The sequence below is a fragment of the Plectropomus leopardus genome, chromosome 16, assembly GCF_026936395.1.
Source record: "Plectropomus leopardus strain MGB_pleo_1.0 chromosome 16, ASM2693639v1, whole genome shotgun sequence".
Lineage (NCBI taxonomy): Eukaryota > Metazoa > Chordata > Actinopteri > Perciformes > Serranidae > Plectropomus > Plectropomus leopardus.
This window is the reverse complement of record NC_142191.1, coordinates 5,939,488-5,955,061: the sequence shown is the minus strand read 5'-3', so window position 1 is coordinate 5,955,061 and position 15,574 is coordinate 5,939,488. Positions and strand designations below refer to the sequence as shown.

Genomic DNA, 15,574 nt, shown 5'->3' with positions numbered 1-15,574 from the left:
TTAAACATTTATAAGCGTGCCAGGGCAGAGCTACATTAGCAATGAGCCCGAGCTAAATCTCAGCTTTCAGAGAAAATGGGATAAATCGTGATAAACCGACACTGCGATCCAACCACGGGGGCCAGTTGGCATAATGAGAAGCCACTTTGGTTAAATGACATTAATTTCAGCTCCCATCTGAGTCTCCCAACAAACACTGTGCTGTCAGTCGTTACTTCAGGGAGGATGCTCTGACACAGAGAGTTTGTCCCAGTTGCTGCTGCTGCTGCACTTTCTGTGAAACTAGAGCCTGCTGTGTTGGATGTCAGCCCTGTTTGCTCTGCAAAAAAATGTTCAGGCAGCGTATTCTCCTGAAACTTTGTGAGATGATCAAAAAGTTTTGATATGCAAATGTATTCTCCGCACACGAAAAAATGCAAAACAAAACCATGAAGGCGACTCGAACTAGAGTAAAAACAGGCAGCAAAGGTGCTGGTTATAGATGAATAAAGTTTATACAGCACATTAGCTGTTTCCTAAAATGTTTAACTATTTTAGCAGAAGCTTTTCTGTTTCAATCATAACCTCAATTATACATCATCCTTAACAAACTTTCATAACACTTAACGCTTAGTGTAATGACCCAACACTTCACTTTAAGTCCTTTTAAGTTATGATGTAATATCGCTGTATAAATCAGTACAGATAAAGTACATACTGATACTGGATACTTGAATGTAGCTACAGCAGAACAAGGGAGCAACAATTAGAAATTTTAAAAGGAAAGAAGAGATGAAATTACTTAAGCCTTGTCAACATGTACCCCAGTATATTTAAAAACAGCTTTTTCTGTGTTTTGGCCTTTCATCCACATGTAATCTGTGTTTAGGTCATTGAAAACTTCTGTTAAACTCCTTCTTGGGTAAAGATTTTTAGAAACTCTATTTTAAGTGTTGACATGCAGGCAGGGAAAACATTGCTTCATCATGTCTTTGTAAGGCGTCAAAAATCAACATTTCATGCAATGGCAGGGCTGCCATAAACAGGGCTTCCCACACATACATTCATTTAGGACAGCCTGCCAGGATATCAGCATTTGCTGCCATGTATTTATTTTACATTTTTTGGACCGTTCAATCAGAGCGCTGTTGGAATATACTGTATATATGCCCTTCAGTTGTTCTCTGCACCACACTCTCGGAGCACAGAGCGTACTCTGGGCACAGATGGAGCAGCAGAACATCAGGCTAAAGTGAAACTAATTCATATAGAAATAGAACGCTCTAGTTCTTCGAACAACGGTGCTGTTATCTTCGTGTTGTTCATTGTTTTTCCAACCTGCTTTAGACAAAACCTGCTGCACGCTTCACATCCTGTGTGTCTGAAAGTTTGCTTTCATTCACCTCTGTAGCAGCTGCTCCTCCAATCCACTGATGTAATTTAAATCCTGAAACAAACTGATCAACTGAATAAATTTCCCAACCAGTGACTCAAAATCAAATTTCTGCTGAGGGGAAAAAAACAGGAATATTAGGAATCTATTTTCTTTTTACCATATTTTGCCCAATATGGTAAAAAGGACTTAATTAGGGAGAAATTAGTAAAAATTACATAACATCATGGCAAAAGCCCAGAAAGCCAATCGAGAAAAAATACATGTTTTTATGCTTTGATGGCTGTGGGATCAAAAACTACAGTTTGAATGGGGTTTTTTTTTGCACATAACAGCATGAATGTAACAAATTTGTATACACAGTGTATTTTAGATACTGTAGGAGCTGAGCTGGAAATTCCAAGATTAAACAAAAACACACAATCTTGCCAAAATGTATTATACATGCATCAACACGGCCAAAATTATAAAAAATATGAAGAATGAAAAGTGTGTGAAATGCACCAAACAGTCCCTACCAAGTCCCTACTGAGGTTAAAACCTTAATGGTGCAAAGAGTAAAAAATCTGACACGTAAATAAAAAATGATTTAAAAAAGGCTCTGTACCCTTCAGGATATTTGAAATCCTCACTACACATCTTAATTTATTGTTACAAACTCTTTACATTTTCAAAGGTTACATTTATTCTCATAGAGGGAAGGAGAGAAATGGGGATGGCGTGACAGAGTGTGTATTCTCATGCTTCTGTCCCGAGGCCTAAATCCCTTCATGTTTATGTGTGGAAGCATGTTTATGAATATATCTGTGAAAAATGGTCTCAAAGAAAGTAAACTGTCAGGCCGTTTGCAGGACAGTTACATAAGCAGCTTGCTTGCTTGCGTATTTGAGGTTTTGGTGGTGGTGGTGGGGAGGGGGGTGAAGCGGGGAGAGTAAAAAGAGACAGAAGAGTCAGAGGAGAGAAAAATGGGTGCGCACTGACAGCAGACTTTCACACAGCCTGCCGGCTCGAATACAAACTGTTATAAAACAAACTGAACGGCTCAAGTTGCAAAGAAAAAGTCTAAAAATAACTGGCCTCGGCTGAATGAGGTTACAAGTTTTATAAGTGTGGAAATCAAACTCGCTCGCTGTGTGAATGTGAAGGACAGACAGTCTTGTGACCTGACGGAGAGGACGGACATCAGTCCTCCACACTGACTATAAAGCACTGGTTCATGGGAGAAGCTGTAGTGTGACTCAGTAACAGCTATTATTGTTGGATATGACACTGCATATTAGGACCAAAATAGAACAGCAGTTTTTAAGCTTCATCTCTGAGGACCCAGAGTTTTTAAATCATCTCTCTGGCCCAAATTTTTAGGGGCTATTGTGCAGCCAATCTCCCAAACTGTGCACTGTTTCAGACCACTGACAGCTACAGAGACTTTTCCTTTCAATATGTTACTCAAGAGGGGAACTGCTCATTTTCAATGATACCATTGTTGAGACTTTTTAAGTCTTCATCGATACTATTCTTTCTTTTTTCTCGATGTTACATTTAAACACATAATGATGACGGTTTATTAACCTTTGCCTGATTGTCGTTTTACTAAGCCGACCTTGAACACATCACAATGAAACCTCCTTTATTGAGCTAACTAGCTCCTATCCTGCAGATTTCAACACTGGATTCCTGTTTTTAAAGGTGCTATAAAGTTTGGCTGTGCTCTCTCCTGCTGCTGTGAGAGGATGATGAGGAGGACTGTGCCTGCTGTGCCACAGCAGCCGCAGCTGAGGGAGCTGAAGGAGGTTTTTTTTAACCCTAAGAGAGTCTAAGGTACATTTGATGCTGTATGTTGGTGTGCTTGGCCATGGAGGTTGTGCAAGGTCAAGTAAAAATAAAATAAATATATATGTTAAAAACTGTAAAGCAGACTAATATGATAAATAAATAGTCTGTAAATAAATAAATAAAGTTCAATCAGACTAAAAAGGTAGGTCTTGAGTTTGTACCTGCTGCATATTAAACTGCAGACATTAGTATTTACCTGAAACACCGTGGTGCTGCAGTCTAACAGACAGTATGGCGACGTGTAGACACGTTTAATTCAAGTCAACACTGTGGAAAAATCCACAGACTTGAAACTAGACGTCAGTGTGACTTCCTGTTCGACTCGCTGACATTTAAGCAGCAGTTTTGATGCTAATTCACATAATCCTTTAATGATGTTTTCTGAGTGAATTCAGTGCTATCAGGAAACCAATCTCAGAGCCTTTCAGTCTGACGACGATAAAGCCTCTGGGGGCGAGGGACATTATTTTGGGGATGATTCGGTGAAGCCAGCAGATATCCGATCCAAGACCTCCCCCTTTGTGCACTGGTCATTTCGGCTAATCTCAATCAGCAGATATCTGCATATGAATGCATACATTTTTTGTAAATATCAAGCGAACTTGTCACCAGATGATAGCTCATGTGTTACAAGATTACATTTTGGCCGATGCTTTCTGTCTCTTTTGCTCTAAATACAGTCTGTTTACCTGTCAGTTAAACATGATTTGTCAACTACAAACAGAAACCAGAGCACTTCCGATACCAAAATCATGTCCCACCATCTCGTTAATCTGCATACATATGCGTAATGTGTTTAAAGAGATCATTAGGCAATAAATACCAAAATCAGATGATGCTGTTGTGACAGTGACAGTGAATATTGTGCATGTGAGCTATATTGGAGCATTGGCCTTTATGCTGCATTATTGTAACTGTCATTACCTGTAGATGCTGTTTACTACATAAATGGTTACATTTTTAGGAGATGTTTGTCATTTTTAACTCCCACTGAATTATTTGAGGCCCTATGGAGTTACAGTGGACACTTTTTAATCTGCTCCTGTGGAGCTTGAATGTGCTTTGATGCATGTCACCCTGTGAACAGATTAATGTCAACTGTTGTTTGTTTCTGTGTCATATTGTTTGCACTTTATGTGTTTTGATTTTGTTTTTTTATACTTGCTGCGACACAAATTGCCCTCTGGGACAAATAATGACTTGAACTGAGTCTTTGAGCATCTCACAAGCACTTCCAGGCTTTACAATTACCCAAAATAGACAGGACAAGTGGGAAAAATATATTAATCCATCTACAAGATAAATATAAATGATAAGATAAATATAAAAACATGTTTGCTTTTATAAAACTATTTCATAACAGAAAACATATTTGCATTTGGCCCAATTTTCCAACACACCATCAGGCTTCAAGACTTCTAAAACTTTTGTAGTTGTCATGTGCTTGAGCAAACATTAATTTCTTTGGTTACTTCTGATGCTGCAAACCTCAATGTGTGAAGTCAAAAGCATGCTAATCAAACAGTCTAAGTGTGTGTGTGTGTGTGTGTGTGTGTGGACATTTGATTGTACTCAGTATATTTGAATGCATGCCAGAGCCTGGAGACCCTGCAGAGAAGACGCCACACACACACTCGGGTTTCCACGTGCATGCACGCACGCACACGCACACGCACACGCACACGCACACACACACACACACACACACACACACACACACACACACACACACACACACACAGACTACACTCTATTGCAGACTGCTGAGACCACGCAAGAGCACGCTAATCTGTTGGCATGACAACTGGAGTGGAATATTCGCTTGGCCTAGAAAATATGGCTGTGAAGAAAACATGAATGAGCGGAGAGAGATGAATAAAAAAAGAAAAAAAAACATCAACATAAGCCGTCAGACGGCCTGCGCTTTAATTACAGACCCCGCTGTCTCTGCAGCATTACTACACAATATCCTGTCTCATCCTCTCATCATCAATACGCGTCTGTGCAGCTGTGTATTATCACGGCCGTTTGCATCCGTATGTAACACTATGGAATATTACATGAGCTGTCCACACTGTCCCAACGCCTCGGAGGCAGACGCTACAGACTCCACAGACCGTAAAGCACATTTTTAACCATTTGCTGCGTCTACTGTTTGTGTTGCCTCGCTTTAGGGGGTTTTGTTGCTCTTTTTTCAAACCACTAATAAAGCCTTAAACGTCTCTGACAGTCCACAGAGGTCAGAGGAGGAAAAACGCCACGTCGCAGTGCCATAAAACAAGTTTGAATTTATGATTTAATTCCAGCTGAAAGCCGATGAAGAGAGAGCACAAGAATGAGGTTTCTTTTACTGCTGCGCCGCATGATCACATAAAGCATTTAAGAGTTTCCTCAACCCGCAGCGCTAATGCTGAGACTCTGAAAAAGCGGCACAGCGGCGGGAAATCTTGTTGGAGGAGGGCAGGAGGTTTAATATGATACCAGGTTCTTTGAAACCTGGAGTGACGTCACTTTTCTTGTTTTCAGACGCTTTTCACAAGAAATTTAACCTTTAACCTGAGCAAACTGGTGCAATGTCTTTCAAAAACGTGAAGAAGGCGACTTAGTCATAAATGTTCCACAAACTGCAAGAAATTAGTAGATTTAGAGAACGACATTAGGGACAAATTATATTCTAAAATGATCCTAATTACATATTTGACATTATTTTATAGAAAAACTATAATTTTGAAGCACTTTTTCCTTGTTTTATTTTGCTCTTTCATTTTAATTATTTTTTTAACAAAATTTCAGGCCATTATAACGTTTCAGAATTATTATAATTTTTTAAATTCAAAATTATTATGGCCATTATTATGTTACAGAATTATTATAATTTTTAAAATTCCAAATTTATTTATTTATTTTTTTAAAAAATTTTTTTTTTACTAATTTTCTTGTACTTTTTGCTAATTTCTTGCAAATTTTAGGATAATTTCTTCTTTCACTGCTGTCTTCCCATGTTTTGAAAGAAATCAAGTGAATGTTCATGATCATGATCATTATTACTTGAGCGGGTGCCCCATGTGCGGAGGCTGGGTCCTTGCCGCAGCGGCCGCAGGTTCGGTTCCAGTCTTGGCCCTTTACTGCATGTCATCCTCTTTCTCTCTGCCCCTTTCATACTTGAACTGTCCTATCTGAATAAAAGCAAAAGCCAAATCAGGGAATTTTCTTGTACTTTTTACTGATTCCTTGCAAATTTTTGGATCATTTCTTTGTTGCTCATTGCGTCTTCTCATGTTTTGAAAGCCAATTTGCTCAGGTTTCAACGGGTTATGTCCAATAAATGCATGTATAACTGAGTGTGATGGATACAATAATGTCGCTTTAAGATTAATATGAGTTTAAGTGGCGTGTTAGTGGATTGAAGGAGGACTTTTTAATGGTCTTGAGCCACATGCACAGAATCTAAAACCTCATAAAAGGGGTGTCACGTCAGCGAAATGCCTGGTACAAGGTCTAATGGAGTTGGCAAGCTGGGTTTGGATATCATCCTTACATCGTCTTGTTCCCTCCTAACTCATCACTGAGAGAAGACGCCAGGCACAACAATTAAAATTAAAAGGAGGGCTGTCTGACCCCGCTTGGCTTAGATCAGAGAGACAGAAGAGAGTGGAAAATAACTGAGAGACTCAGCGGCGGAGGATTTAGACTTCGGATGGTCCTTTATGTCTCTGCAAAGACGGCCAAATCCTCTGACATAACAGACGCATCATCGGCACAGACAACACATGGTCAATAGATCCTGATGAGTTGACTGCGGCCCTAAACAAACAAGTTAATCTGCGGTGAACTAGGAGCAACCTGGCACGCAGCTGAGGTTTGATGCAGATGAGATCTGAATCCTGCAGGTGCATCAACATCACCCTAAAGGTATAATTCCATGTTTTAGGAAACAACGCTTATTGGCTTTCTTGCTGTGAGTTAGATGAGGCGGACAATGCCACTCACATGTTTTTCCTTTAAATATGAAGCTACAGCTAGAAGTCGGTGGGGCTGAACCCAAATATTCAGCTCCTGGAGTATTTTTTAATTGGGAAGGTATTTGTTTTTCAATTTAGGAATAAATTTTTTTTTTGTTTGTTTTTGCAGAGGATGAATGCTATTTCAGTGTTTGTGATCCTGCTGCTGCGCCTGTCACACACACACACACAGTGACAGGAATCATCATTTTACCCAACGGTTATTGACGGCTTTATTGACTGAGTTGGGCCATTTCTGTGTCTGAGTGTCCAGCACCAAAACGCAAACATGTGAGCTGCCCCCGGCTCACCACAAAAGTAGCTGTGACCTGCAGCACAGAGCAGGTCAATATCAATATCTTACATAAAATGAGAAGAACCAAATTTAACAGACTAATTTAGAAATATGGACACAGTTTATTGTATTGATTTTTTTTACTTCACAAACTATGAAGTATCACAACCGCTGACAAGCAGTCGGAGGCTCACCGGGCTTTTATCTTATATCTTATGTCTTATATCTTTGACTTAAATTCTTTAACTGAATTCATTTTGTTTAATAGTTAAGAAATCAAAGAAGTATGTTTCCAAAAATGTCAAACTATTCCTCTGAAGGTCGAGTGTGTGCAGGGTTTGGTGGCATTGAACGGTGAGTTACAGAGCTGAAACAGTGCCAACGTTTGAGAAAACTACGATGGACGACGTGAAAAAGTGAAAACATCAATGGCCCTGTCTGGAGCCAGTGTTTGATTTGTCCAGCGGACTCTGAATGTAGACGAACAGCTCGTTCTAAGGTATGAGTCTTAGTTTCAGGTGATTAAAAACTAATGAAAACATGTTATGAATATTATGTTCCATTTCTACCAATAGAAGCCCCTAAATCCTAAACTCTGGACCTTTGAAGGCCGTTTTATTTCTGTTTGATGTGTGGCATTAAAGGCTTCGAGCCCAGCAAGGAGCCAGACATTCCTGTCTGGTTTGTTGTTCGTGGGAATCTTGATCTGAGCTTAATGAGCGTTTGCTGGAATGTTTTAATACAGAGTCTAGCGCCTCGGGCCGTCCTCGTTTACCTCCAACTGGAGCTACGCGCTACCGTAAACATATTAGAGGGATCAAACTTTGCTGAGTGTGTGCAGGCATGTAGGAAGGTCAATCATTCTTCCAATCAACTCATGCATGAGCCGACGAATCGAATGGTTTGGCAGAGGCGCCTGGACCCCATGCTGAGAGGAGGAAACGAGGGACGGAGAGAAAAATCGAGGGGCTACGAAGAGGAAGATGACAAATTAAGACAGAGGCAGGAAGATAAATCGGGGAGGCAGAGAGATACAGAAGATAGGGAGCAGAGCAGAGAGCGGGGGTGGCTTTAAAAATGCATGCGTCTCCATTTGGCAGAGGGGAAGAGTTTTCCCAGCAGAGTAAAGGCTGGAGGTGAGAGCATAGCTGGAGCATCAGATCCAGATCGTCCTCATCGCTGCAAGAAAAGAAGGTGAGAGTGAAGGGAGGAAGCTGTGGAGATGCCCCGAGGCTGCGCTCACTCTCCCCCATGATGCCATTTAACTGCTGCTACTTACTGCAGAGCCTCACACACAAACAAAAACACACACACACACACACACTCAGCGTAGTCGTGTTTACATGTGATCCATTTTACAGTCGAACGTTCGCTGAAGGCCATTAGGTTAAGTGCTCTCCGTCGCAGACTACCTCATAGTCTCACTCATCTGTAATTGGCCGACTCGTCCTCTAGTGAAACCGCACAGTTTCATCCTCGACATGTGGTTCCTATTTGTGCCGCAAATCATCCGTCAGTGGATTCAGTGACCCAAAATGTTTCACAAATTTCCAGCAGGGCTTTCTTATGTTTGACATGCACGTGCGGTGGAGTCCGTCTCTAATCTGTCAGGGCGCAGTGCGCCGAGGGAATAATACGGACGTTTAGTCTCCTCTGGGAAACATAGAGAGCCCTTCCATCATCCCCAGAAATAATCCTCAAGCAATAATGTACATTACAGCAGCTCTGGGATTTACGTAAAAAGGCTTTCAAGGTGAGTAAGAAGTGCGTGAGCTGAGGGGGAGAATTAGCAAGAACAACTGAAATCCAATTTTTGACAAGAGCGGGGGTAAGAGAATCCAAAGTGGATTTAAAAGGACAGTTCACCCAAAAACGAAAATTCAGTCATCATCTACTCACCCTCGCGCCGATGGACAGCTGGGTGAAGTTTTAAAGTCTACAAAACAACTCTCTTAGTGTGGAAGCCGCATTCACGCCAACGCAACACCAACGAGAGCTCCCAGAAGCTTTCCCGAAAACACAGAGACAGACTTGAGGAGTTAGCAGCAAGCAACAAGTCCCTTTGTCAGATTTAAAACTACTGTGTGTGCGAGGTTCCTGGTAGCATGTTAACGCGAGCATGCAGATACCGCGAGCTCTCGCTGGTCTCTTGCATAAATGCATGCGGCTCCAACAGTAGGAGCTAAAGGCTACAGACTACAAAAAGGCTAAAAACAACATCAATGGTGTTTTTCAAAACAACTTGGCACATTGGAGCTTCAGAACACTTGGATTACTTCAGACGAGCAGTATGGAGACTTTCAGACACAATTTCCAAGGCATAGAAAACTCACTAACATCTGGCTTTTTAATACAATGATACAATCGGTAGTCACACCACGGTCAAATGACCCTGCAGTAGACAGAGGTTTTTATCAACTCCAGCTCCCATCAGCATTGACGGGAATACAACACAAGGGTGACAGCGCTAATTTCCGTTCCTTAACCAGCAAGATGCAATGACGCGCTGCCATTAATTACCTCCCGTCTCCTCCTAAGCAGCGTTAAAACACACATCCAAATACATCCACAGTGAGTTTGAAAGAGAGACTGAATAAGTAAGAGATATATAAAGAGATGAAAGCCTTGAAAAGTTTTCAAAGACCTCTGTTCCTTCCCTTAATCTGGTGTTCACCTGTTCTCCTGCCTGTCTGTGACGTCCGACGGACACACCAACAAAACAACCCCCCCACACACACACAAAAGCTGACAGAAAGGCACGCTCCTGTGATGCAGAGGTTGGTTCACTGGCAGTGGAAATGCAGTCTTTTGCCGATATTTAACAAGTGTACCCGTGTTTGAAAAACCTGCATGCACACGCCAATTTTGGTGGGAAAGAGGTTTACTTCTACCTTTCCCTTTTAATAAATGAAAGTCATAATTCACACACACAAAATCCATGTTATGTAACATAACACAGGTCCATTTAAATATTTAATAATGTGTGCAGTTGTTTTTCCTCTTGAGAACAGTGTCTGTTGACAACAGAATGAAAAAGCTTTTACCTCCTGGGGTCATGCTTGATTTTTAATTGCTTTTTTCCCTCTATAGGCCTAGCAGTTAAACCAGCCATAATTACGTTGCTTCAGTTATGTACTGTTATTGCGTATTGAAGTACCAGCACAAGATGATTGTGTGGTTGCCAATAGCTATTGGTGAATAGCTAACTTTAGCAGTCATAGTAAGCGGTGATTAAAATGATCTCACACCAACAGGTTATATCTCTTTTGTTAATCCTAATTTGAAATATTTTTATCATTTTTATCATTCTCTGAAGCTAATAAAAATGGCCACTTTCCTCGCTGAAAAAAACAGCTGAGATTAATGGATTATGAAATCATTTATAAAGCTTTTCTGAATAAAAATCATTGGGCTGAATCTTCAGAGTGAAGAAAACACAAAAACACCAGAAGGCGTGGTTTCTGCTCGGCGCTCACTGAAGCAGAAGGTCTCTCCCTGTACGTGTTTGTGCGTTTCTGTGCATACATGTACCGCACACGCTCCCATGGATTGGCCAGCACTGGTTGTCATGGTTATCTGGCTATATACTTCGGTCACCATGGCTCCCAGGCTGGAGCTAATATCCCAGCATCCCTCACAAAGCGTCTGCCACACCTAAAAACCCCCAACAGAAACCATCATCTAACATACTCTTTCTCCACAAAGACGCCTGCTCCTCCTTTCTCCTCTAATTCCTCCTCCATCCATCTGACCGTTTCCCTCTCACATTTACAATCTCTCCTCCTTTTGCTTAGCTTTTCTTTTTCTCACCATCCCCCCTCTCTGCCTCTCCCTCCTGGTCTCGTATTTTCTCTCATTTCCTCTCCCTCTCTATCCCCTCTCTGTTGCTCTTGATTTCTTATTTTTATATCTCCGATCTCTCTCCGTCTTCTTCCCTCTCACTCAGCTCTAATGAGCTCACCTTGCTAATAATATGGTTACTGATGCAGCTCTGTACAGTGAGCTGAACTAACTTTAACTACCTGAGAAACGATGTGCTTAATCTGCTTAGAAATAGATACAGCAGTCTCTTTATTTATGCACATTTTTCAAGTGAGTATTCATTGCATAAAATCTGATTTGTGAAACATTAATATTGCTTAGAGGCCTGAATTTGTTTTGTGAAAACACATTGCACTTTAAACCTCTTTAATCTCTGCAAATGCACGCAGGGTTTGTGTGTGTGTTGGTGTGTGTTGGTGCGCTTCCTTCACGAGTCCCTCTTCCAGAAGGAGAGGAGAGGTGTGAGCCAGAAATGTGCGAGACTGTAGTGTTTTTTTTTTCATTAAGGCTGCAGTTTATATGAACACATCAAACACTGATATTTGCTGACATTTCCTGATGTTTGCTGACGTGGACGTTTGACAGAAGGACACTGAGGTGAGACCGCAGGGGATCGAACATGCTAACTTGTTTGTAAGGCTTGAAACTCTTTTTATTAACAGTTCTGGCTGCAGAGTGAAGTACTAACCTGGGTTACTAACAGCAGGTATGAATTGTTAAAAAACACGTGTGGCATTTTAAAACAAAAGTCATCACTGTGCACATGTTTTAGCACCATTTCAGGATTATCCTTCGTCCATACTAACATTCCCTAAAAACACCCGAAATGAAGAGTCATGTGCACTTTGCATCCACGCGTCAGTGCAAACATGAAGCAGATTGTCTACTTTCCAAAAATGAAAATTTAGTCATTATCTACTCACCCTTGTGGCGATGGAAAGTCTATAGTCCACCAAACACTGCCAAATTTTCACGGCGAAAAGGCGCACTCATTTCCCAAACAACTGAAACAAATGGTGACTACATTTCAAACGTTAAAAATACCAAATAAAACAACAAAATGTCTCCATACTGGTCGTCCGAAGCAAACCAAATGTCTTGAAACCCCAGTGTGCCAAGTTGTTGTGAAAAACAACACTGGCGTCATGTTTTTTTTAGCTTTGTTTGTGTGTTTGTTTATAAAGTTTTGAATGGGCTGGCTCCCTCCTACCTCTCTGACCCTTTTACAGCCATTTATCCCATCGCGGTCATTGAGGTCCGCTGATAAATCACTCCTTTTCATCCCAAAAACATAGCTGAAACACTGAGGAGACAAACTTTGCTGTCAAGGCCCCCAAACTCTGGAGTGAGTAAATAAATCCTGGTCACCACTTACTTCAATTTTTTGGGAGATGAGTATCATGCATTTTCTCCATGAAAGTAAGTGTGTTGTGGACTATAAGACTTGACCCAACCTTTCATCAGCATGAGGGTGAGTAGATAATGACTGACTTTTCATTTCTGGATGAACTATCCCTTTAAACTGGTCAGGTTCGGACATAACTTCCGTATTGAACGTTTGCGTACAGCGACAGTCGCACACAATCTGCAGTTCTCTTCATAGTAGAATTAGGGGTCTGTATCAGCCCCCAGCAATAAACGAAAAGGCTGGGAGATGAGTTTGTCGTTTTCTTATTGCTGTCAGGGTGTGAAAGTGAAACTAAAAGAGTTAGTTTCAAGACAAAAGCAGAGAGTACAGGTATTAGATGTGTTCACGACAACAGAAAGTTTTGCTTTTTAAATACAAATAGGTATGACCTAGAAGAGAGAAAGTAATCCCCTTTTTTGGCATGGATCCTAATGATGCTAACTTCAAAATAAAAACAGTATTGAGAGAATCAATATTTTGGTATAGCGTAGAACACGTGTAAATTGATAAGCTGTCCCTGAGGCTGAAAGGGTACTTAGTCTGTCATGTTTTGACATGTCGGGCTACTGACCAAGCGTTGGTATTTGAGCTGCTCCAGGATAACAAAAATGAACAGACAGTAGGAAAACTACAGCCTCACTTTCTTTCGCTCTCTCTCCCTAAGATGCGGCCCAGCTGTGAACGCCCTCAGACTCCCGTAGAGCAACCGAGGAGTTCGGCCAGACCGTGATAGTGACACGCTGTAGCCCTGTAAAGCTGCTCGAGCCCGCAGCACAGGCCAAACTCAAAGCTGCTTAGCGAGGCAAAACTCTGGCTGAGTCCCTTAAAGCTGCACTAATCAGAGCTGTTAGAGGAGGCATCGTCAAACGGATCTCACACAAGATTACAAGGGTATCTCAAAACGTGAAGACGGATGGATGGATGGTGATGTATGCGTGGACAGATGGTGCAAAAGGAGCCGCGTGATAATCGAATATGGATGTCACACACTTTTTGCACCCCTGAATGCAACAGCTCCATCCAGCACTCACATCTCAACCAGACAAAGAGCAGGGAAGCTGTTGCATTTCTGAGCATGCGTCTTTGCGCGCTCTGCGACCATGACGAGCAGGCGTCGGCCGTGGACGCAACAAGCCACTCTGAGCACTTTGGGTGTTGATTGGAGAAAAAGAAAGAGAGAGGCAGAGAACAAAAGAGCCACAGAGGCAGCAGACAAGAGGGCTACAGCGGCCGCGGGGCCCAGGGTGGCAAATGTAACACAACTGCGGCACTGTCACCGCCTCTGTCCAAACTTGGCAAGCTCCTCCACAGGCCATCAATGCCCTCTGCTTCTCCCAGGAGCATAACACTTTTCTGCACAGCTAGCTAACACATTAGCATGCAGCCCCATCCCCCTGCAAGGGCAAGCAGCGGCTCACAGCAGCACTCATCGTACACTGAAACGCTTCATGTGCAGCAGCGGCAGCTGGGGGTCTTATGCAAAAGGCGATCATGATGCTTCATTTTGGGTGGATCTGAAAGGCACCTGATTCAGACAAAAGCAAATGGTGACATCACAGCTGGGTGTCTCCACCATTCAGATCCTAAAACGCCTTTCCCACCCTTCATGCCTACCTGACTTTGAACTCAGTGAGCTGCGGCTGCGCCCCCGGTTCAGCACAGTAGATCTGGGGGAAGTAAAACCGGTGGGACTGAAGGTTGATGTCCATGATGTCACAGCAGACACACAGGTCAGCCCTGCTCCACGACTACAAAAAATGGAGAAAAAAAAGCGTCCCTATTTGTTGCTTCTTCCTTTGTTTGTCCTGAATATCCTCGCCGACACTTTCGCTAAAGGTCGGAGTTCAGCGCCAGCATCCCCAGTCACCTTCTCCTGCAGAGCGCTACCGCCAGGAAGGCATCCCCCTCTTCTTCACCTCCTCCGTACACAACACATTCAATCACCTCTGCTGCCCGGCACCAAACAGGCACACTAACCTATTTCCCCACAAGCAGCCAGTGTACAGTGCCAGCAGCTGTGAGCACAAAGATGACTCCGGAAAAAGATGCTGCAGGAAAAATATAATCCCAATTTGTGGTCATCAATTCATCCTTCAGCAGGTGGAGAAGCTGAATTAGGAGAAACTGGAATGTGGGGAGAAAAGAGAGGTTTAAAAATGTGGCAGCAGCTCTCAGCCACATACAGAGGAGACTGAATGAGAGATGAAGAGTCCTGTGGTTTTTTTACGCTTCAGAGACAGAGGAGGGGGAAAAAGAGAGAGAGAGAGAGAGAGAGAGATGGAGATAGAGAGAGATTCCCGGTGCTGTGAGGCGTTGCCCTCGCACTGCCTCTCCTCTCTGTGTCTCATTGGATTACCTCCTCCCTCTCCATCCCCCCTCCTCCTCCTCCTCCTCCCATCCTCCCCTCCCAGCTGTGACAAGAACGATGGGCCGCCAGCCCCGGAGGCTGCTGGTCCTGCCCCTCCTTCTCCTCCTTCCTCCCCCCCTCTTACTGCTCTCCTCTCCTGGCCGCCCGATTGGCCGAGGCCAGGATGCGTAAGCCCGCATGGAGGGGAGAAGAAGGAGGAGCAACAGATTTTAATTCATCTGATGGCTCCCGTCTTTTCTCGCACATGATATGAGTTGGCATGCCGGGCTTGGGTGGAGCTCTGGATGCAACACAGTCACACAACACACACACACACACACACACACTGATCTGACAGCTTTTACTGGATGTTCTTTAACAGGAAGGGACACAGGTGGAGAAAAAGAAATACAACCCTTTGTTTGAACTTGAGGCTCAACTGACTGTATGCAATTAAAGTATACTACACAAAGATAGATAGATGGGTTACTGAATG

General features: G+C 42.6%; 1 protein-coding gene across 5 annotated transcripts in view; it reads right to left on the bottom strand.

Moving 5' to 3' along the window:
* evlb (Enah/Vasp-like b) overlaps nt 1-15,574 on the bottom strand; it is a 66,855-nt gene that overhangs the window by 32,971 nt on the left and 18,310 nt on the right. The window contains exon 1 of one of the 5 annotated variants that reach the window (XM_088089553.1): nt 14,346-15,043. The exons of 3 other annotated variants lie outside the window; for them this stretch is intronic. In XM_088089553.1, the coding sequence (XP_087945679.1) occupies nt 14,346-14,440 (95 nt within the window). In that variant the 5' untranslated portion in view covers nt 14,441-15,043. Of the gene's footprint in view, nt 1-14,345; nt 15,044-15,574 lie in introns of those variants that run through there. One more of the 5 variants, XM_088089551.1, reaches the window with a different exon arrangement.